We start from the raw sequence: 22,063 nt of genomic DNA, 5'->3' as shown, positions 1-22,063 counted from the left end.
TAAAATCATGGATGTGTGATGCATGTGATGCTTTAAATACCCAGTCCAGTAACCATATAGTAGGAAATAAAAAGTATTACACAAGAATAATAAAATTAATTAATAAACCAGAATATGGGAAAATCATATCACTGTCGGGTCTAAACCTAAAGCCAACTCAACTACAAATGCAACAATGATCTTAAGGGTACCACTGCCGGTGGCACTGCAAGCCGAAAATGTTACTTAACAAATCACAGCTGGTTCTAATCCTAACCCAGCATGATCTTTAAGACCACGTCACTGCCGGTTTAGGAATATAACCAACAGTGATGTTCGATATCACTGCCGGGGTAGGGGAACCGGTAGTGGTAGAAAAACCCTATCACTGCCACTTGCACACTGCCGGCTCATTTTTCGGCACTGATAAGGGGTTGAGACTCGGAAGTGATTAGCTGTGTTCTGAGGTACTGCCAAATGGTGATAGTAACTTCCAAAGTTTAGTTCATTCTAAAAAGATCAACACAAGATATCATAGATAGTTGTCACTAGTTCTCAAAATATAACATCACACCATAGGTAGAGTTCTTTAACATAACATGAAGATAGTCAAACTAAGCATGGAGTATTTGCTGCTTTGCTCCCCTTACTCTTAAGTCATCAACAAATATGGCTTGAATAACACATGGCGTATAGAATACAAGAGCGCTAAGACCAACAACACCTAGCCCTATACCCATGTTGCTCTTCCTTCTCAACTTTGCAATTTCCTCCATATCACGCCTTCAGGAGTACAAAAAGGGCCATGAAAAGATACGGATGCAGGTTAGTTTGATCTTGAATGTGTGTGTGTTTGTTTGTTTGTGTGTGTGTGTGGGGGGGGGGTCATAATATGTTCAGAAGAACACTAGGACTTTTACCGTTTTGCTTCTTTCATCATTTCAGCGAAGGATCCAACCCGCCCTTCACGAGAACATTTGCAGCATTGCTTCTCCTAAAAATTGGTAACTGATAAACCTCAGGTTCCATTATTCTCACATCAACTTAAACCGATGGCACCCTGATGAAAACATGCATTATAATCTCACTCAACTTGCATGTGCAGTTTTAGCCATTACATTCATCACTCATCAGGTGTTATCTAGCTTCATAAACATTCACAGTTTGAACAAATTACTTCACTGAAACAAGCAAGCTAGAAAGGAGTAAGCATGCTGCAGTGTTGATTATTATGCCCTGTGTGATGAACCGAAAATGCCTTCCATTCACATAGGAAAGTGTGGAGCAAGGAAAAAGTTGCTACTGGCGCTACACATGACGACACTTGATGTTATACAAACATGATGATATGTGCCCACCATGTGCAAATGAAATCGATAATAGCATCTTCCCCACACATCGAACAAATGGTATCTAACACTGTACATGAAATGCATGCCATCATTACCTATCAAAAGCAACCATGACACATTGTTTTCTATTTGACCAAATGATCCCAAAGTTGAACCACTACATCCGTCATGAAAAGGATGTGATTCTACTTGTGTCCTTAGTCAAATTATCCAAAGTTTGACCAAGTTCACATAAAAAGAGTATCACTATATAACATTAAATAGATACACTATGAAAATATATTTCATGACGAAATTAATATACTACAAAACTAATATTCATTGTTGGCCCATCACTGTCGGTTTCTAATTAATGAACTAGAGGTGATAACCCTTCACTACCGGGTCATTAACTGAACATTCAAAACAATGATTGGTGTCCTAATGACCCGGTAGTGAACGTCCCTATCACTGTCGGCTCAAACCACAAGCCAGCAATAACATGTCACTAGCGGTTGAAGCCATTAGCCGGCTTGTTCCAAATTCGCAACAGTACAAGATTTAAATTGTTGGAAAAAAGAAAGAATGTGGATAGGAGCGTGATTGGTAAAGAATTTACTTCATTCTTCACCCAGACCAGAGGAATTAATTATCCAACCAGGCCCCAAGAAAAAAAAACTAGATATAATTACTCCAGACAAACCTAATTCCTAGTTTCCCACCCATCCATAGAGAATTTCATCCAGATCAGCATGCGTCCTGATCGACTGTGAGGGAAGGGAACGAACCAGCTGAGAGGCAAAGGCGCAAGAGGCTGCTGCCCGCCCAGGAAGGACCCTCAGCTTGCCGACCAAAGCGCGCAACGCCATATAGCACCAACGGCGTGGGAGAGAAGACGTACGACGGTGGGGGTGGGCGCGGCGGACAGGGTTTGCGTTCGTCTGGCTTTTTTCTTGGGGAGGGGATGAGCCAGGGAGTGAGGGAGAGAGACGCCTTCTATTTAGGGCTTTGGTTTGAACCTTGTCCTGGTGGGTGCTCTGGCCAGGCAATCACCTTTTGTTTAAGTGATTATTGATTAATAGCAAGTTCACGGAGCTAGCCGCGTTCAATTAATATCCCCGTTTGGTTTGATATTTGCTAATGTCAAAGTAAAATAAAATCTTCAGCTCGGATGCAGATCCGTGCCCCACACACATACTCTTTTTAGGATCAGAAATGCTTCTACAGCGTTTGACCTGTTTCCTGGCAACGGCTCAACAGGCTTTTTTCCCGAAGAACCAGCCGCGTATGTATTAATAGAGAAAAAGTTTTATAAAAATTAATAAAAAAACAAAACAAAACCCTCATGAAGGAGGCAACAGCAAGACCACACCACATGAAAACACTGCACCAGCGAACCTCAGAAGCAACAACCATCAAACACCGCGTTGCACGCCGCAGAGAACCAGCGAACTAGGAGGGGGAGTAGGTTTTCCACAGCGATGCCTTCGAGGAGGAAAACGACATCCACAAATGCTATCAACGCTGATAGGAGAACCACGGTTTTCCACGGCCCAACAGTCTTCACCTTACTCTCATACACCGTTGCTCGTCTCCCTCACGCGGTTTCTCGTCTCCCTGACGATGGCACGGCTGCTCGTCGTCCCGATGCGGCCGCTCATCTCCTCGACGCTGCTGACCACCTTACTCCCTCACTGCCTGCTTTCCTCCCTCATGGCCCCGCTCGCCCCGCGCCTGTCCTTGTTCTTCCCTCGCCGCTGCACCTGCTCGCCTTCCTACCTTGCCTCCATGGCGGCAAAGTGGATCTAAGTGGACACATCTATGGTGAGGTGTTTCTCGACTACAAAATCCTCCATGGTCGGGTGTCTCTCGACGACGAACTACACGTTGTGGCCTCGCTGACGACAAGCAAGCGCAAACGGATCTGCACTCTACGGTGGATTATGTTGTACTATGTCATATGTTGCAACAGTCAATCTTGGATGTTACAAGTTTTATGGCACTCAACGTAAAATTGGATTTTGCGGTGTTGCAACGGTCGATTTGAGAAGTTGCAAGAGTCGGTTTGAGATGTTGCAACATATTTTTCTGGATGTTGCAATAGTCGATTTAAGATTTTGCAATATGTGTTTTTGGATGTTGCAACAGTCGATTTTGAATGTTGCAACATGTTTTTTTTATGTTGCAACTATCGATTTAAGATATTGCAACATGTTTTTTGATATTACATGAGATGTCAGTATGTTGTAAACCTTTGTTCTTGAATGTTGCAAGCAATGATTAACATCTGATATATTTGTCTGTCTTTCCATCTCTCTCCCAAGTGCGTAGAGGCAGAGTGGTGGTGTAGCAAAGGGAGCATGCGGTGTGTTGGCATGGCTTCATCCTAGGCAGGCACGTCGAGCTAGGATGTTGTAGATGGTAGTTTGATATGCTAAAGTCAATAGCGCATTTGGCTATTGTCTATGGCATGGACACTGTTGTGAGTTGATGGTGGGAGAAGCCCTTCTCCGCTTTTGTAGAGAATATGGGATCAATGTCATATTTTATTAGGGTTTTGGTGAATGTAATGACAACTCAATAAATAGGACTAATGTGTGTGCTAAGATGTGTTAGACATGTTCATTTAGATCCTATGGGTGCAAGGAAACAATATGAAAGACCAACAATCAAGATTTGAGAAGAAACGACGAAGAAGCAAGCATCGAATCAGTTGATTAGAAGCCACCTGATCATATGACGAATGTCAGAGAATAAACACCTTGAGACACAGAGACCACCGGACAATCTAGTAATGGGAAGAATAATGCATCTTATCATACGATGAAGACCTGATACATGGTAGTGAAGAATGGCACAACACGAAGTAGCATCAGACAATACAGTGAAGGCGGGTGAATACCACATAATCGTCTTGTACAGAACAACAATGTGCGCAATATGTTGAATGGAGCCATGGAATGATACGATGAAGGAGAAGTACCACTACCATATCAATTTGATGATTTAGGGCACAGTGACAATAGCTCTAGTGCTAATGGTTGGCAAGACCAGATACCTCACTAGGTTTGTACTGTATTTGTGCCCACTAGATCATCCGGTGATGGTTGTTTCAACAAACTATAGGCATAGGGGCCGTTCGGCTGGTGCAAAAAGTGCACTGGTCACGACTGATTTTCTCTCACAAATTCCTCCAAGCTAACGGGGCCATAATGGCTAGTTGATATATATATATATATATATATATATATATATATATATATATATATATATATATATATATATATATATATATATATATATATATATATATATATATATATAGAACTACTATCCTGTAGCTGGCTACAAAATAACTTATTATGTAGCCACTTTGAGTTACGATAATTACTATGTTAATTTACTAAGTCGTTTATTATAACGTTACGGTAAATATCTCCATGTGTTATAGTAACCCAACTATCGTAAATATGTATTAACATTATCGTAAATTAGTGTATAAAATTATGGTAAATGGAGGTGGCTACAGAATAACTTATTTTGTAGCCGGCTACTGAATAGCCTCTCCCTATATATATATATATATATATATATATATATATATATATATATATATATATATATATATATATATATATATAGAACTACTATCCTATAGCTGGCTACAGAATAACTTATTCTGTAGCCACTTTGAGTTATGATAATTACTATGTTAATTTACGAGATTATAGTAACTCCTTACTAAGTGGTTTAATATAACGTTATGGTAAATATCCCCATGTGTTATAGTAACCCAACTATCGTAAATATGTATTGACATTATAGTAAATTAGTATATAAAATTATAGTAAATGGAAGTGGCTACAGAATAACTTATTTTGTAGCCGGCTACTGAATAGCCTCTCCCATATATATATATATATATATATATATATATATATATATATATATATATATATATATATATCCATTTGAAGGGTCTTGAAGTACAGTGATACTATAGGAAATTAGTAAAAGCAAAGAACACTCCATCCATCATATGAGAGTTTAGTGATCATATGAAAGGCTTGCTAATCATGTTTAGTGCTTGATTTAGTGCTTATTAGGACTTGGCTTGAGAGCTCGTGAGGTAGCGTTGTGTCCACCTTGCAATCTTTGTGTGCCAAATACTTGAGCTTGGGTGGTTCCCACCGGCGGCAACTTGACGTGCATAGGACAAGGAGACCCCTTTCTTGGTGGAAATGGTTTGTAGTAAGACATGCACCTTGGTGACCCAGAGAGAATAGGACAAAGAATGGTGAACGCCATCTAAGAGCACCTCTAGTGTGCTGAAAAAGCGAACCGTGGGCACGATAGATCAAACCAACGACGCTGCAGTGTGCGAACCGTGGTTGTCATTCCTCAAATCGACTGCCGCAGACGGTTCGAACCAACGAGAATAAAATAAGCAGATGCTAGCATGCATGTACGCTACTTACACATGCCGGAGAAGAGTAGAACTACTTTTTGGTTTGTTTACTGTGAGGACGCATTGGGGTCGTAAACGATCGTAAATTTTAGTCAGAACAGTATTTTTCTCTCACACCAAACCAGCCAGTAGTAATAATCCATGATCGTATACGATCGTTTCAGCCCCAGTCGAACATGCTATTAGCACTAGAGCGGTCGAACTTTTGATCATGGAATTCATTTGTGTCAGTTCGGTTCGATCTCCACACTGGAGGTGCCCTTAATACGGGACGGACAACGTCTTCTAATATGGGACGGACAAAATATATGTTTAGGTTTGGACCAATGTCTCTGGAAAATGAAATGAAAAAGGAGTATAGCACGATTTGTCAGCAACTATTGGATTTGAGAATGGCACGCGAGGAACCGTGCTTCCACTCCGACGTCGCATCCGGTCGCAGCATCATGCGGTCATGCCTGCTTCGTTCTAAAGCAGAATTCAGCTGCGTGGTTGTTGGTGTTGGCGAAGATTTCATTGCACGCACGTGACAAATGCAGAGAAGACTGGTCCTTGTTTCTAACAACGCTTTGGAGCGTCTGTTTATTTTATTTGCTGTCCTGGTTTCGTGATCTTCACTTCTCCAGGTAACAAGATCACGCTTTGAACAACAGTGCAACTCTACGCGCTCTTTGAATATCTTAGCTTATACCGCACCAGAAACCGTGGTTCCGCAACAAGAGTTGTTCTCCGCGCGCTCCAATTCGATCGCCGCATCGTGCCCAGTCACCCCCCGAGTGGAGAATTGAACGTAGTTGTTGACGACGATTTCGTTGTGACACATGCAGACAAGAATAGTCCGCGCACCACCTGTTTCTTTGTTCACCTCATCAACCAACTGCCACTACATCGCCATGGTCCATGTCCCTCGTAAGCACACCACTGCCAAGCGTCCGTCTGACGCCAACTGCCCACGCGTCAAGCCCCGAACTTCTCTGAAGCTCCCAACGCTTAAGCTAGACAGCTAGTCCAAGGGAGGTCCGCGGTTTCAATCGCCGTACCATCATCACTTGCCGGCCCAATCTCAAGGTAGGAGTAGGAGTAGGAGTAGGAGTAGGAGTAGTTCATTTGTCACTACCTTGCTGGATCGGAGTGCCAACAGCCAAGACAAATAAAACACATGGCTGTGCCTGCACCTTAAACTAATGCATACACCTTTTTTGTACTCCTACCTTATACCGAATGACCTGAACCCGTGAACCATGGAGTGGTCACGGTCCACCTGCATCACAGTCACAGCCGCCGCCGTGCTCCTCCTCCTCTTGCCGCGCTTCTGCTCACCGGCCGGCGACAAGTTAACCCATGGGGAGTCGCTGTTGCCCGGCGAGACCATCGTGTCCGACGACGGCGCCTTCGTGCTGGGATTCTTCGCCCCCTCCAACGCCACGCCGGGCAGGCAGTACGTCGGCATATGGTACAACAACCTCCCCGTGCAGACGGTGGTGTGGGTCGCCAACCGGGACGCGCCCGTCCTCGTCGACGAGCCTTCCGGCAATAACTCCTCGTCTGCGCCGCCGCCGTCGCTTGCGCTGGCCAACGACGACTCCTCCAGCCTCGTCTTGTCCGACGCCGGTGGCCGCGTCGTTTGGACGACGAACATCACTGCCACCACCAGCTCAGGCTCAGGCACGGCCGCTGGTTCGACGACGGCCGTGCTCCTCAACTCCGGCAACCTCGTGCTCCGGTCGCCGAACGGCACCACGCTGTGGCAGAGCTTCGACCACCCGACGGACACGTTCATCCCGAACATGAAGGTCGGGCTGCGCTACCGGACGCACGACGGCGCGCGCATCGTGTCGTGGAGGGGGCCCGGCGACCCGTCGCCGGGGGCCTTCTCGTACGGCATGGACCCGCACACATCGCTCCAGATGCTGGTGTGGAACGGGACGCGCACCTACTGGCGCAGCTCGGCGTGGACGGGGTACATGACCGTCAGCAGGTACCACGCCACCACCGGCACGGTCATCTACGTGGCGGTCGTCGACAGCGAGGAGGAGATATACATGACCTTCTACGTCAACGACGGCGCGCCGCCCACGCGGTACGTGGTCACCGGCGCCGGCAGGTTCCAGCTCCTGAGCTGGAACCGCAACGCGTCTGTGTGGACCACGCTCGAGTCCTGGCCGTCGCGCTCCTGCAGCCCCTACGGTAGCTGCGGCGCCTACGGCTACTGCGACAACACGCTGCCCGTGGCGACGTGCAAATGCCTCAACGGCTTCGAGCCGGCGAGCCAAGCGGAGTGGAGCGGCGGCGTCTTCTCGGCGGGCTGCCGCCGGAGTCAGGCGCTGGCACCGTGCGGCGACGAGGGGGATGCGTTCTTGGCGATGCCCAACATGAAGGTGCCGGACAAGTTCGTGCTCCTTGGGAACATGAGCTCCGGCGACGAGTGCGCGGCGGAGTGCCGTCGGAACTGCTCCTGCGTGGCGTACGCGTACGCGAACCTGCGCAGCAGCAGCGCCAAGGGGGACATCGCGCGGTGTCTCGTGTGGACCGGTGACCTCGTCGACACGCAGATGATCGGCGCGCTCTGGGGCATCACTTCTGAGACGCTACACCTCCGCGTTCCTGCAGGATTCACAGGTTCAATTTTCGTTTCTATTATTATTATTATTATTATTCTTTTCTTTTTTTCCTATCATTATTTATTAGACACGGCACCCGGTTTTCAAAAAAAAAAAATTCTCGCCCCATGCCATTGTTTCAAAATTGGAGTAAATCTTTCAGAGGGCAGTGTCTTCTTGCAATTGCTCACCAAACTTACCCTATGTTTGTGCAGGCAGAAAGACAAGGAGAAATTTTGTGAAAATTGTTCTACCGGTGTTGGCGAGCATTTTTATGCTTTCGTGCGTTTTCATTGTTTGGTTTTGCAAGACCAGAGGTACATTTATATATTTCTCTTCTTTTTTGTCAGCATATATGATATCACGAGATAAATGCTGTTAACATCAATTTTTCAGATAAGAGAGGAAGCAATGAAAGTGCGAAGAAGTTGGTTCCCGGTAGCGTGCAAACTTCAAGTGAGCTTGGAGAAGGAAATCCTACTGAAGATCTCGAATTCCTTTCCATGCGATCTTTCGAAAAAGAATTCTGTTCCATACAATTCAGTGATATCCTCGCGGCGACGAATAACTTCTCGAGGGCATGTATGATTGGGCGTGGGGGTTTTGGGAAAGTTTACAAGGTAACATTACGTTCTGCTGCGTATCCTTTTCCAAATCTGAACCCACGAACTGAAAATGGTACTCAGGAGTCAACACTCGGTTATTGTTCTGCTATTCTGAAGGGGACATTATTAGGTGGTCGCGAAGTCGCCGTCAAGAGGCTCAGCAAGGATTCTGAACAAGGGATAGAGGAATTCAAGAACGAAGCTACCTTGATCTCCAAATTGCAGCATCGGAACCTGGTTCGGCTTCTCGGTTGCTTCACAGAGGGAGCCGAGAGGCTGCTGGTGTATGAGTATTTGGCCAACAAAGGCCTAGACGCTATCCTTTTCGGTATGTAGCACTCATCATAACTGAAGATGCTAAAACGTCACACTCAAGCAGCGAACATGATTCCCCCGTGTGGTTATCGCTGTTTATTGCAGATAGCGAAAGGAAATCACTGCTGGATTGGCCTACAAGGTTGGGGATAATCAAGGGGGTGGCTAGGGGGCTCCTGTATCTCCATCAAGATTCAAGACTGACAGTGATACACAGGGACCTCAAAGCGAGCAATGTTTTGTTGGACGCGGAGATGAGACCTAAAATAGCGGACTTCGGTATGGCCAAGATCTTCGGCGACAACCAGCAGAAGGCGAACACTAGGCGGGTTGTTGGGACATAGTGAGTACGGTAGCACAGATGGAAAATATTCCTTAAAATGTTGTCTTTTCAACGTTGATTTTTGCATATGATTGTTGGACTTGGTTTGTGTCTGACGACTCTGAATTTTCTGATGGTGCTGCTAGTGGCTACATAGCTCCTGAATACCAAACCAAGGGCGTCTTTTCTGTCAAGTCTGACGTCTACAGCTTTGGTGTGTTGGTCCTGGAGACTGTTAGTGGCGTCAGGATAAGCTCTACCGATAATATCAAGGGATCTCCGGGCCTTGTAGCCTATGTAAGTATATATACTCCTATACAGTGCAAACATTAATTTCTGATTCTGTCAGGACATTATGCCTGAAACACTTGGACTGCACTGTAGTGATTTATATCTGATCATTATTTGAATCTTTTTCAGGCATGGAAGCTATGGAACGAAGGGAACGCAAGTGACCTGGTGGACTCATCCATCGCGGAGAGCTGTGCGCTGGACGAAGCCTTGCTCTGCGTCCACGTAGGGCTCCTGTGCGTCCAGGACGACCCGAACGGCAGGCCGCTCATGTCGTCCGTGGTGTCCATCCTGGAGAACGGGAGCGTGTCTCTGCCGGCGCCGGAACAGCCGGCTTACTTCGCAGAGAGGAATTGTAATAAGGCAGCAGAAGGAGACGATATGCAGACCTCCAGGAACTCCATGACCATGACTGTCCTTCAGGGACGGTAGTCAACGGAGCAACGCTGACCTTTTTTCTTCTTCAGATGCGTGTTTCTGGGCGTTTGTCCCTCTCCAATGAATCAATAATTTTTGAATATTTTTTTACATTTGAGACCTGGTGACTTCACACCGCATGGACATCTGTTAGCGCCTGTTTGGTTCACCTTTCCTAAAGTTTAATGACTAAATTTTAGTCACTTTTAGTCACTAAAATATCAAAAACTTCTACTAAAGTTTAGTGACTTTTAGTCATGAGAGACAGTTAAAAGTGACTAAAGTGTATATGAGATAACTTCTTTAGTAAATGGAACCAAACATGGATCACTAAATTTTAGAGGGATCTAAACTTTAAACTTTAGTGGGTGCCAAACGTGCCTTGTTCGCCGCACGCGCGGTCCAGTTGGACCGAGCCAGCGGAAATAAATTGGGTGAGCCACGGGCGCACCGAAGCCCGCGTGTGCTCCCCTTTCTGATGTGCGACACCTGGAGTCCAACAGCATCGCACGGCGATAACGGGCCTATGGTGCCGTACGCAACCAGAGAAGCGCGGGTGAAGGTGCCCCGCCCCAACGTGACTTGCGATACCGAGCTCTGCTTCGCACGCGGTCTTCGGTGCGCCCGCCGCTCACCCGATTTATTTCCGAGCCAGCACGTCCAACCAACTCCTCTATTCTATTCCCAAAACCAGTGCGTTACACAAACTGTGAACGATACGCGGTACGGCGACGGCCCGTCTCGTTCCTGCAGGAACTCCCGCTTGCACACCATTGTGGTACTGGTACATGCACGCTTGACCGTCCCAAACTCTGTCACGTTCGCTTGGCTGCAGTTGACTGATTTGTTGTGAGAAAAAAATATTGTTCGTTGACTGGAAAAATAGACTTATAAGCACGAGTGAACAGGCCGCTTGAAGTTCCTTCAGCTTTATCCACTGTCTCAGCGCGCTCAGCTGAAAGACGGAGCACGCTGGCGTGAGGCTGCTATTGCTTGATTCGAATTTTTTTGACGCAAATGAATTGATCCACAAGTGACACGCTGGCGTGAGGCTGGCAAACCTGAAACCTTAATAGCACCGCTACTGCATTTTCTGACAGAGATCCCATATGCATCAGCATCAAAAGTTTCTAACTTCAAAAACGAACATCCAAAAATACGGTTCTATATAGCCAGTGCATTCTTACACGCTGCAAAAGGTGTGGTTCCATCTGAAGTTCTGAACCATCAATTGTAAACCTGAGTGTACAGGTAAATAACTGAGCTTTTTGCAAACAAGAAAAATGTGGGTCCAGCTTCGGTACAAGCAGGGCGTCTTCAAAGCAGAGGTCAGAAACTCAGTTTGCATCTAATTTCTTCTCAGTTTCACTGATGACCTCTAGATGTTCTAACAAAGCAGTGAGCTTTCTCATGTTCTCTTCCTGCACGCTCTGTGGAGCCTTCCCGCGATAGCCAGAGGCGTCCATTTTCTGTGCCAGCGCATGTTGCAGCCTGCGTGTATGATAAAAGACTTGTTACCCATAAGATGGAACAACACTGGAACATGTGGAGGATCTTTACTGTCGAAAATGGACCTAAGACTTTGTTCATGGTTCAGATCAAGCCGGCGGATTGGCTCTTCTCTGCGCCGCTGCCGCCGGCAGCTGAACGGTGGAATACGGAGGACGGCGGAGCGAGCAGGACGGGGTCGGGACTCGGGAGGCTAGGGTTCCGTGGGCTTTTTTCCAGTTCGGAGATGGAAGGGGATTGGACAGGCCGGGCCAGGTGGAGTCGCATTAGACAAGTGGGCTGGTTTTTAGATGTTCCACTGGCACGTGGGGTCTCCCAAATATTGGCGCAACTTGCACCCCGACAGGATGGGCTTTGACGAGCTTTCTTCTCTTTCCAGAAAAAAAAAAGTACACGTTACCTCTCTCAACTTTCGCGAAAATCCGATTTTCCTCCATGAACTCTAAAACTGGGCAAAACACCTCCCTCAACTTTTAAAACCGTTCATCTTACCTCCCTGGCCCTGTTATAAGCGGTTTTGAAGACGGTTTTGTCTTTTTTTTTATTTATTTCGACTGAATCTTTGAAAAATCATAGTAAATCACAGAAAAATAATAAAAATGAAAATTTCAGGCTATATGCTTTCTGTATCATCTTTTACAAACCCTATATGCTTTCCGTATCATCTCTGAACCTTAGTAGGATGTTGAGCTTGACATATCCGTTTAGATTATTCCATTCAGGCTGCATTTGTTTTTTCAAAGAAAGCGTGTGCGCCATACTAGTAGAGAAAAGATAGCAGTACTAACTTCCAGGTTACTGCTAAAGCAAGCACTATCTGTTTTACAGTTAACCTAGGTAAATATTTTGTGACTAAAAATGAAGTCACTCTATCTCCCCTCTATCACTATAAGAGTCATAGTGTTCTTAGTATTCATAATGCCTTCTCTCATTTGCTCAATATCACTATTTCTCTGTGAAAAATATGCAGGGTGATTTGGCGTTGGTAGTGTTGTGCACCCATTCTCCAAGCTGAATACAACAGAAGACGTCAATGGCCTATCGTCCGGATTTTCCTGCACACACACAAGCCCCATGTGGATGCAAAGTGAAGCTTCATCTAGTAAGCGGTTCTCCACAATACATTTGTCAACCAGATCTTTTGCTTTTCCTTCGTTCCGATGGTTCCATGCCTGAAACAATCACATCACTCCTTTAGATTGCGTAACACTGAACATTTAAAATCTTTTAGTATGAGCAAATTAAAAGGCAATCATATTTTCTTACATAGACTATAAGGTTTGGGAAACCTGGCATGTGGTCAACAGCGCTTATTTCTATACCGCTCACAATCTCCAAAAGTAGAACACCAAAGCTATAGACATCAGACTTCACAGAGAAAATGTCACTGTTAAGACCATTTCATTTGTGAAAGTTATGAGAATGAATTGGTACCAATCATAGGTTAATTTGTGTATTGGGATTAAAGGTTAATTTAAGTATTGAGATTAAAGTACCACTCACTATGTCCCAACAACTCGCTTGGTATTAGCATTTTCTTGATTATCACCAAAGATGCTTGCCATGCCAAAGTCAGCTATCTTGGGTCTCATCTCTGCATCTAGTAGCACATTACTAGCTTTGAGGTCCCTATGAATTATTGTCAATCTTGAATCATGATGGAGGTATAAAAGTCCCCTTGCAACTCCTTTGATTATCTTGAACCTTGTTGGCCAATCTAGCGGTGCATTTCTTGCACAATCTACGGTGAACAATTATGGAATTATGAAAAATGTAATTATATCATAACTTAACCTCATATTGAACCTATGGTAAATATTAGTAGAACATACTGAAAATGATAGCATCCAAGCTTTTATTAGGCAGATGCTCATAAATCAACAGCTTTTCGTCTCCCTCAATGCAGCAACCAAGACGCCTAACCAAGTTTCTATGCTGTAGCTTGGCAATTAGAACAACTTCATTTCTGAACTCCTGAATTCCTTGATTCGAGTCCCTACTAAGTCTTTTGATAGCAAACACTTGACCACTTTCTAATGTCCCCTTTGTAGTTGTCACAGAAAAGCAAGATTGGGATATGTTGTGCAGATTAATTAATTAGATAATCACTCTAGAAAAGCCAACGTAGGAGCTTCCATCGTAAAGTACCTTATAAACTTTGCCAAAACCTCCTTGTCTGATCATAAACGTATTGGAGAAGTTGTTTGTTGCGACTAGAATATCTTGGAATTTGAGAAATGGAAGTTCAAAATCATCGGTAGTTTTTTCTTCTCCAAGTTCATCTGAAGTAAAACCTCCATGGTTTAGCGTCTTGCATTTTTCCAAATTTCTTTCCCTTCCTGCTCCCAAAAGTTGTTGAGTATTTGTTCTTAAGTAACTGAGATCAGTATACAGAGTGGAAAACATATCTCTGAACTTGCAGACCCATATAAGCAAAATGGAAGTGAGAACAACAACACCAACTAAAATTGGTACTATAATTTTTACTATGTTTGTTTTTATTATGTTACCTGCAAAGCAGTGCAACATGAAAACAGCTATTGAAGTGCCTGAACCGTGACTTGTGGCTATTGATGTTAGATCCAGAGATCTCCTAGAGTAGCATCTAGACGGGTTCTTTGCATTTGGGAGGAACAAGTAGAAAACCTAATGAACCGTACTACAGAGTGATAGAGAGAGGAGAGTAGATGGGAGTGTACAGACCATCAGAGGGCGCCGTCGAGGAGGATCCGGCCATCTCGTTCTGTCGGTGACGTTCTGCGCACGGGCAGCGATGGTCGGAGAAGAGTCGGTGAAGTCCGGCGACGCGGTGGGGTGCAGTGAGGCCGACGGTGATGACGGTGGCGTCTTCCCGTCGCTGGCTTTGCACCCTTACTAGATCGGACTTAAGGTTTGTTGGTGAGGCGGATTGGCTCACGGTGAACCTCGTACGATGAGCCGCCGGCCCCCACCACTTTATATAGCGTAGTGCGATAGGGGCCCACCAACCATGTAGGGTTGGGCGCCCCCGATCAGGGCGCGTGACCAAGGCCCAATAGGCCGTTGGGCTTATTGGCTGAGAGATCAATCCAACGTTCTCCCCCTTGATCTCACACTATTACTTTTATCTTTAAACTTTAAACTTCAATTCTTTTATCCTTACTCATTTCTTCACAGATGATGCATAGAGCATGTTTCATCGTCACGGTCAATCGCCGATAGATTTAACAACTACAATGCACGTCTCTGATCTGAAATAGATACTTTAACTTTTGGGCCCTTTATAGTCCAGAAATCATAGGCTTTCCCTTAAACCCATGCCGGCTACATGTTCTCTGAACACGTTGGGTGGTAAGCCTTTTGTAAGCGGATCCACGAGCATCTTTTTGGTACCTATATGCTCAAGACTTATCATTTGATCCCGGACTCTATCCTTCACAACATAATACTTTATGTCAATGTGTTTGGCAGCATCACTTGACCTATTGTTGTGAGCATACTGTACTGCTGGATTATTATCGCAGTATAACTTCAGTGGTCTATAGATGTCGTCAACCACTTTCAAACCAGGTATGAACTTCTTTAGCCAGTTCACCTGCCCTGTTGCCTCATAACACGCTACAAACTCGGCATACATTGTGGACGATGTAGTAACGGTTTGCTTTGAGCTTTTCCATGAAATAGCTCCCCCTACGAGAGTGAACACATATCCAGACGTGGATTTTCTATTATCTCCCGCATAATCAGAATCTAAATATCCCACTATATGAAGTAAATCAGATCTTCTATACATCATCATGAGGCCTTTCGTTCCTTGCAAATAACGCAAGACTTTCTTTACCAATTTCCAGTGTTCTATTCCAGGATTGCTCTGGAATCTGCTAAGTAACCCGGTAACAAATGCCAAGTCAGGGCGCGTGCATACTTGAGCATATTGCAAGCTTCCGACAGCTGAAGCATATGGAACCACTTTTATTTGATCGATCTCATATTGGTTCCTGGGGCATTGAAAATCCCCATATCTGTCGCTCTTGACTATAGGAGCAGGTGAGGGACTACATTTGTGCATACTGAATTTCTTTAAGATCTTTTCAATGTATGCCTTTTGCGACAGTCCTAATACCCCTTTACTTCTATCTCGGTGAATCTCGATCCCTAGAACAAAGCTTCACCAAGATCTTTCATATCAAACTTTGAGGACAAAAACTTATTTGTCTCCAGTAGTAGACTGACATCACTACTAGCAAGTAAGATATCATCCACATACAGAACAAGGAAGATAAACTTTCCATTCTTAAACTTTGTATAGACACAATTGTCCTCAACATTCTCTTTAAACCCAAAATTCTTTATTGTTTGGTCAAACTTCAAGTACCACTATCTTGAAGCTTGTTTTAATCCATAAATGGATTTTTTAGGCGGCATCCCATTCGTTCTTTTCCTTCCATGACAAAACCTTTTGGTTGTGCCATGTAAACATTTTCCTCTAAGTCTCCATTAAGAAATGCCGTCTTTACATCCATCTGATGTAATTCTAGATCGTAATGTGCCACTAATGCCATTATGATTCTGAAGGAATCTTTACATGAGACTAGAGAAAAGGTCTCATTGTAATCAATCCCTTCTCTTTGCGTAAAGCCTTTTGCCACAAGTCGGGCTTTATATCTCTCTATATTCCCTTGAGAGTCAAGTTTTGTCTTGTAGACCCATTTACATTCTACTGTTTTGGCTCATTTAGAAATTATCTCTAAATCCCAAACTTTATTGGCATTCATTGATTTCATTTCATCTTCCATGGCCTCAAGCCACTTTGATGAATGATCACTTCTCATGGCTTCTTCAAATGAGGTGGGATCATCCCCCATTTGAAACTCTTCAGTATTATAGATTTCATAATCATTAGAAATAGCTGATTTTCTAACTCTTTGAGACCTTCTAAGAGTCTCCACATTTGGCACATTTACTGTTTGAGACTGTTGTTGCTCCCCCTCATGTGTGGCAATAGGGTCTGTAGGATTTTGAACCATGGGTTCCTCATCCTCATTTGTTGTTGCCATAGGAGGAATAACAACAGGTGCTGGCACCACAACATCTTGCATTGTAGGTGTAGCAGCAGCAGGTAGCTCGAAAAATGGCTCCTGAACCATCGGAGTGGGTGCATACACCCGTTTCTCCTCAAGATTAATTTCTCGAGCTACCATGCTCCCCCTTATCATTTCATCCTCTAGGAAGACAACGTGTCTCGTTTCCACAAACTTTGTATGTCTATCTGGACAGTAAAAACGAAAACCTTTTGACTTTTCTGGGTAGCCAATGAAATGACAACTTACTGTTTTAGGATCTAACTTCCCAATGTTTGGGTTAAATACTTTAGCCTCAGCAGGACTCCCCCACACTCGTAAGTGTTTTAGTGAGGGTACTCTTCCTGCCCATAATTCATACGGTGTTTTGGGCACCGACTTACTTGGTACTCTATTGAGAATATGAATGGTGGTTTTTAACGCCTCCATCCACAGGCTTAACGGTAAGGTGGAGTAACTTATTATACTACGCACCATATCCATCAGGGTACGGTTACGCCTCTCAGCTACTCTATTCTGTTGAGGTTCACCCGGTGTAGAATACTGGGCGACTATATCATTCTCCTGTAAGAACCTTACAAAAGGTCTAGGAACTTGTCCATATGGGGTATGCCGACCGTAGTACTCCCCCTACGATCAGACCTGACTATCTTAATCTTTAAATCATGCTGATTTTCAACTTCTGCTTTAAATATTTTGAATTTATCCAACGCTTCTGTTCTTTCTTTAATTGGATAAATGTAGCCAAAACGAGAGTAATCGTCTGTGAATGTTATGAATGAATCATAACCATCCACACTTTTCACAGGAAAAGGACCACATATGTCTGCGTGAATTATCTCTAAAATTCCTGTGCTTCATTTGGCATCCTTTTTAATTTTCTTTACATACTTTCCTTTTATGCAATCTCTACATTGTTCTAAATCTGAGAGCTCTAATGGAGAAAGAATATCATTCTTAACTAGTCTTTCTATTCTCCCCCTCAAAATATGGCCTAAACGACAGTGCCATAATTTCGACAACGCATCGTGAGCTCTCTTTCATTTTCTATTTGCATTGTTCGATGAGGATACATTCTCATTTACATCACATACGGAATTCACATTTTCACGAAGTGATAACAAATAAAGCTCATCTTGTCGAAAGGCAAGACCAATACATCTATTATTAAACAATATCTGACATTTGCCATTTCCAAAATGGCAATCATAACCATCATGGTCCAACTTTGATACACTAATCAAGTTTCTTTGCAAAGAAGGTACATAAAGAATATCTCTAAGAAAAAGTATGAAGCCATCAGCAAGTTCTAGCGGAAGATCGCCAACGGCCTCAATATCTGCTTGTACTCCATTTGCGACTTTAATGAAACTTTCGCTTCTTTGCAAAGTTCTTATCGAACGGAATCCCTGTAAAGAATTAGCAACATGAATAGTTGCACCTGAATCAATCCACCAAGTAGATTTTGAAAACTTGACATACAAGGATTCATTTACGAACGTAATAATGTTCTCACCTTTATTTTTCATAATCATCTTTAGAAAATCGGGACAATTCTTCTTATAATGTCCTGTCTTCTTACAATAGAGACACTGGTCTTTATCCACTAGGAATTGCTTGTTCTGAGACTGTTGCATGGGACCCTTTCCAGGTGACTTGGAGGAAGAGCTGTTATTATAGTTCTTTTTCTTATTATCTTTTAGGTAGTTGATAGTACCACCCTGTGAAACTTTTATTCTTTCCTCCTCCTGCACACACATGGCTATGAGCTTTTCTAGATCTCATTTCTCAGGCTGTATGTTGTAATTAACAACAAAATTGTCAAATTTTTTAGGCAAAGAAGCAAAAATCAAATGAATAAAAAACTCATCCTTGAGTGCCAAATCCATTGGTTTGAGCTTAGATGCCAAATTGCTCATTCTGAGTATGTGCTCTCTAATGCCACTGCCGCCACCAGAGTACCTTTCTGTCACCAGCTGCTTGATCAGCTGGGTTGCATATGTCTTTGAAGATATTCTTTCTAGGTACTCTGTGACCGTGTCACAGTCTGGAATTGAGCCCACTATTGCAGGCTCAATTATATTCTTCATCACAGCTAAACATTTCTTATTGGCTGTGACCCACTTTCTATGTTCGAGGTCAAAAGACATCTTTACGGAAGCAAAGTTCCGCTCTCTGTTCTGCCATGCAGCATCAGTCTCATCAATCTCCCTCACCAGTGCCACAGGTTCTTTGGGACACGGTGTGGTGACTACCCAGTCAACCTCAGCCAAAATGAAGGCCAGATCGATCTTTTTCTTCCATTCAATGTAGTTATTCCCTTTGAGAGTTGGGATATCTTTGATATAAGCCATCAAGGAGTATCCTCCTGAAAACACAATTTCTCTTTAAAGTGAGAACATAATATAGAAAAAACAACAATTTGCATGCCTTAGTTTTAACGTTGGTCAAAATTAAAACATACAATTGTTTTATATATTAAATCTACATCACCGTTGGGCAAAAATAGAAATAATGCATAATCATTAAAATTATAATATTGCTATTAACAATGTTGGTCAGAAAATAACAATATCATAATCAACTTATATTTATCTCTTGTCTCTTAAAATCAAATTCTCCCGTTGGTTCGAATTTAATTAAAAGTCCATAATAACTTTAAATACGCAGCGGAAAACTTAATAAATCTGTTAATTCTATTTTCCAGAAACTCTTAAAATACTATACTTTTCTCCGAACAAAATTATCGTTGGACAAAATTATACAGAGATTTGCATCAAAATGCAATTCAGATTCATCTAATATGCATCAAATTGTTTTCTGGAAAATTAGAAAATTACTATTTATTTGGTCATTTCGGCCCGATAGCCAAAACCAGCCCACGGCAGCTGAGCTCGCTTAACGCGCGCTGCGGCCCAGTAGAGCCCACAGCCGGCTCGCGCGCGCGACGCCTCCGCGCCCAGGCCGCAACCTGGGCCTGGGCCGGGAAACTATCCACCCGCCTGGGCCTAATCCGGCCTGGGTGCCTGCTGGCCGTCGATCACCGATCGACGGTCCTCCTCACGTTTCGGCCGGATGAAAAACCCGCCTCGGCCGCACCCTTCCAAAACCCTAGGCTCATTCTCTCCCTCCCCTTCTCTCTCATCGCGCAGCGCAGCTCGTCGAACAGCCGCAGCAGCAGCCATCCACAGTGGCTGAGGGAGAAGAAGAGGGGCTCTGCCCAGCGCCCTCTCGCCGGTGTGCGTGCTCGCCCAAGGCTGAGCACGCCGCTGTCGAGGGGCCGCTTGGTGGTGCCCTGTTGCCGTGACCGCGCGTGCGAGGTGCAGTGCTGATCTCTGCTCTGTCCCGCGTGCCGTTCGGGAGCGACGCCGCGGTGTTCTTTCCGCGCGGTGGAGATGCCGCCGGCGGTGAGGAAAGCCCAGGTAGGCTCCCTATCTTTAGGGTTAGGGTTTGGTTCTTTTGGATCCGAATCGAATTCAAACTCCACTTTTTTGTTCATTCGTTTTCTTTGCTTTTGATTCGGAAACCCTAGATCTACACCCTAGGCTGACGAACTGCTAGGGTTAGGGTTCTTTGTTGAAACCGTGTCCACTTTTCCCGTACCCAATCTGATCTAGGGTTAGGGTTCGATTTGCTTTTCTTTCCCCGATCTAGATCTACGAACTAGACAGGCGTCTGATACCATTGTTAGATCCAGAGATCTCCTAGAGTAGCATCTAGATGGGTTGTTCTTTGCATTTGGGAGGAACAAGTAGAAAACCTAATGAACCGTACTACAGAGTGATAGAGAGAGGAGAGTAGATGGGAGTGTACAGACCATCAGAGGGTGCCATCGAGGAGGATCCGGCCATCTCGTTCTGTCGGTGACGTTCTGCGCATGAGCAGCGATGGTCGGAGAAGAGTCGGTGAAGTCCGGCGACGCGGTGGGGTGCAGTGAGGCCGACGGTGATGACGGTGGCGTCTTCCCGTCGCTGGCTGCGCACCCTTACTAGATCGGACTTAGGGTTTGTTGGTGGGGCGGATTGGCTCACGGTGAACCTCGTACGATGAGCCGCCGGCCCCCACCACTTTATATAGCGCGTCTCCCTCAATGCAGCAACCAAGACGTCTAACCAAGTTTCTATGCTGTAGCTTGGCAATTAGAACAACCACTTTCTGAACTCCTGAATTCCTTGATTCGAGTCCCTACTAAGTCTTTTGATAGCAACCTCTTGACCACCTTCTAATGTCCCCTTTGTAGTTGTCATAGAAAAGCAAGATTGGGATATGTTGTGCAGATTAATTAATTAGATAATCACTCTAGAAAAGCCAACGTAGGAGCTTCCATCGTAAAGTACCTTATAAACTTTGCCAAAACCTCCTTGTCTGATCATAAACGTATTGGAGAAGTTGTTTGTTGCGACTAGAATATCTTGGAATTTGAGAAATGGAAGTTCAAAATCATCGGTAGTTTTTTCTTCTCCAAGTTCATCTGAAGTAAAACCTCCATGGTTTAGCGTCTTGCATTTTTCCAAATTTCTTTCCCTTCCTGCTCCCAAAAGTTGTTGAGTATTTGTTCTTAAGTAACTGAGATCAGTATACAGAGTGGAAAACATATCTCTGAACTTGCAGACCCATATAAGCAAAATGGAAGTGAGAACAACAACACCAACTAAAATTGGTACTATAATTTTTACTATGTTTGTTTTTATTATGTTACCTGCAAAGCAGTGCAACATGAAAACAGCTATTGAAGTGCCTGAACCGTGACTTGTGGCTATTGATGTTAGATCCAGAGATCTCCTAGAGTAGCATCTAGACGGGTTCTTTGCATTTGGGAGGAACAAGTAGAAAACCTAATGAACCGTACTACAGAGTGATAGAGAGAGGAGAGTAGATGGGAGTGTACAGACCATCAGAGGGCGCCGTCGAGGAGGATCCGGCCATCTCGTTCTGTCGGTGACGTTCTGCGCACGGGCAGCGATGGTCGGAGAAGAGTCGGTGAAGTCCGGCGACGCGGTGGGGTGCAGTGAGGCCGACGGTGATGACGGTGGCGTCTTCCCATCGCTGGCTTTGCACCCTTACTAGATCGGACTTAAGGTTTGTTGGTGAGGCGGATTGGCTCACGGTGAACCTCGTACGATGAGCCGCCGGCCCCCACCACTTTATATAGCGTAGTGCGATAGG

General features: G+C 44.5%; 1 protein-coding gene and 1 pseudogene across 2 annotated transcripts; one reads left to right on the top strand and one right to left on the bottom strand.

The window, feature by feature from the left end:
• Positions 1 to 6,713: 6,713 nt before the first annotated feature.
• Positions 6,714 to 10,377, top strand: LOC136546710 (G-type lectin S-receptor-like serine/threonine-protein kinase B120). Of its 2 annotated transcripts, XM_066538672.1 has the most exons (7): positions 6,721 to 8,397; positions 8,594 to 8,695; positions 8,775 to 8,998; positions 9,101 to 9,311; positions 9,404 to 9,641; positions 9,767 to 9,917; positions 10,041 to 10,377. In XM_066538672.1, exons 1-7 carry the CDS (start codon positions 7,020 to 7,022, stop codon positions 10,341 to 10,343), a joined length of 2,607 nt encoding a protein of 868 aa, XP_066394769.1. In that variant the 5' UTR covers positions 6,721 to 7,019; the 3' UTR covers positions 10,344 to 10,377. The 2 variants fall into 2 exon arrangements, with proteins under 2 accessions (XP_066394770.1, XP_066394769.1); XM_066538673.1 differs by lacking the exon at positions 10,041 to 10,377 and having other exon boundaries at positions 6,714 to 8,397; positions 9,404 to 9,645; positions 9,767 to 9,904.
• Positions 10,378 to 12,706: 2,329 nt separating this feature from the next.
• Positions 12,707 to 21,823, bottom strand: LOC136544301 (G-type lectin S-receptor-like serine/threonine-protein kinase B120; annotated as a pseudogene).
• Positions 21,824 to 22,063: the final 240 nt, after the last annotated feature.

This window comes from Miscanthus floridulus, chromosome 3 (genome assembly GCF_019320115.1).
Source record: "Miscanthus floridulus cultivar M001 chromosome 3, ASM1932011v1, whole genome shotgun sequence".
NCBI classification, from domain to species: Eukaryota; Viridiplantae; Streptophyta; class Magnoliopsida; order Poales; family Poaceae; genus Miscanthus; species Miscanthus floridulus.
Note: the sequence above shows the minus strand (reverse complement) of the source record. Positions and strands in the feature narration are given on the sequence as shown.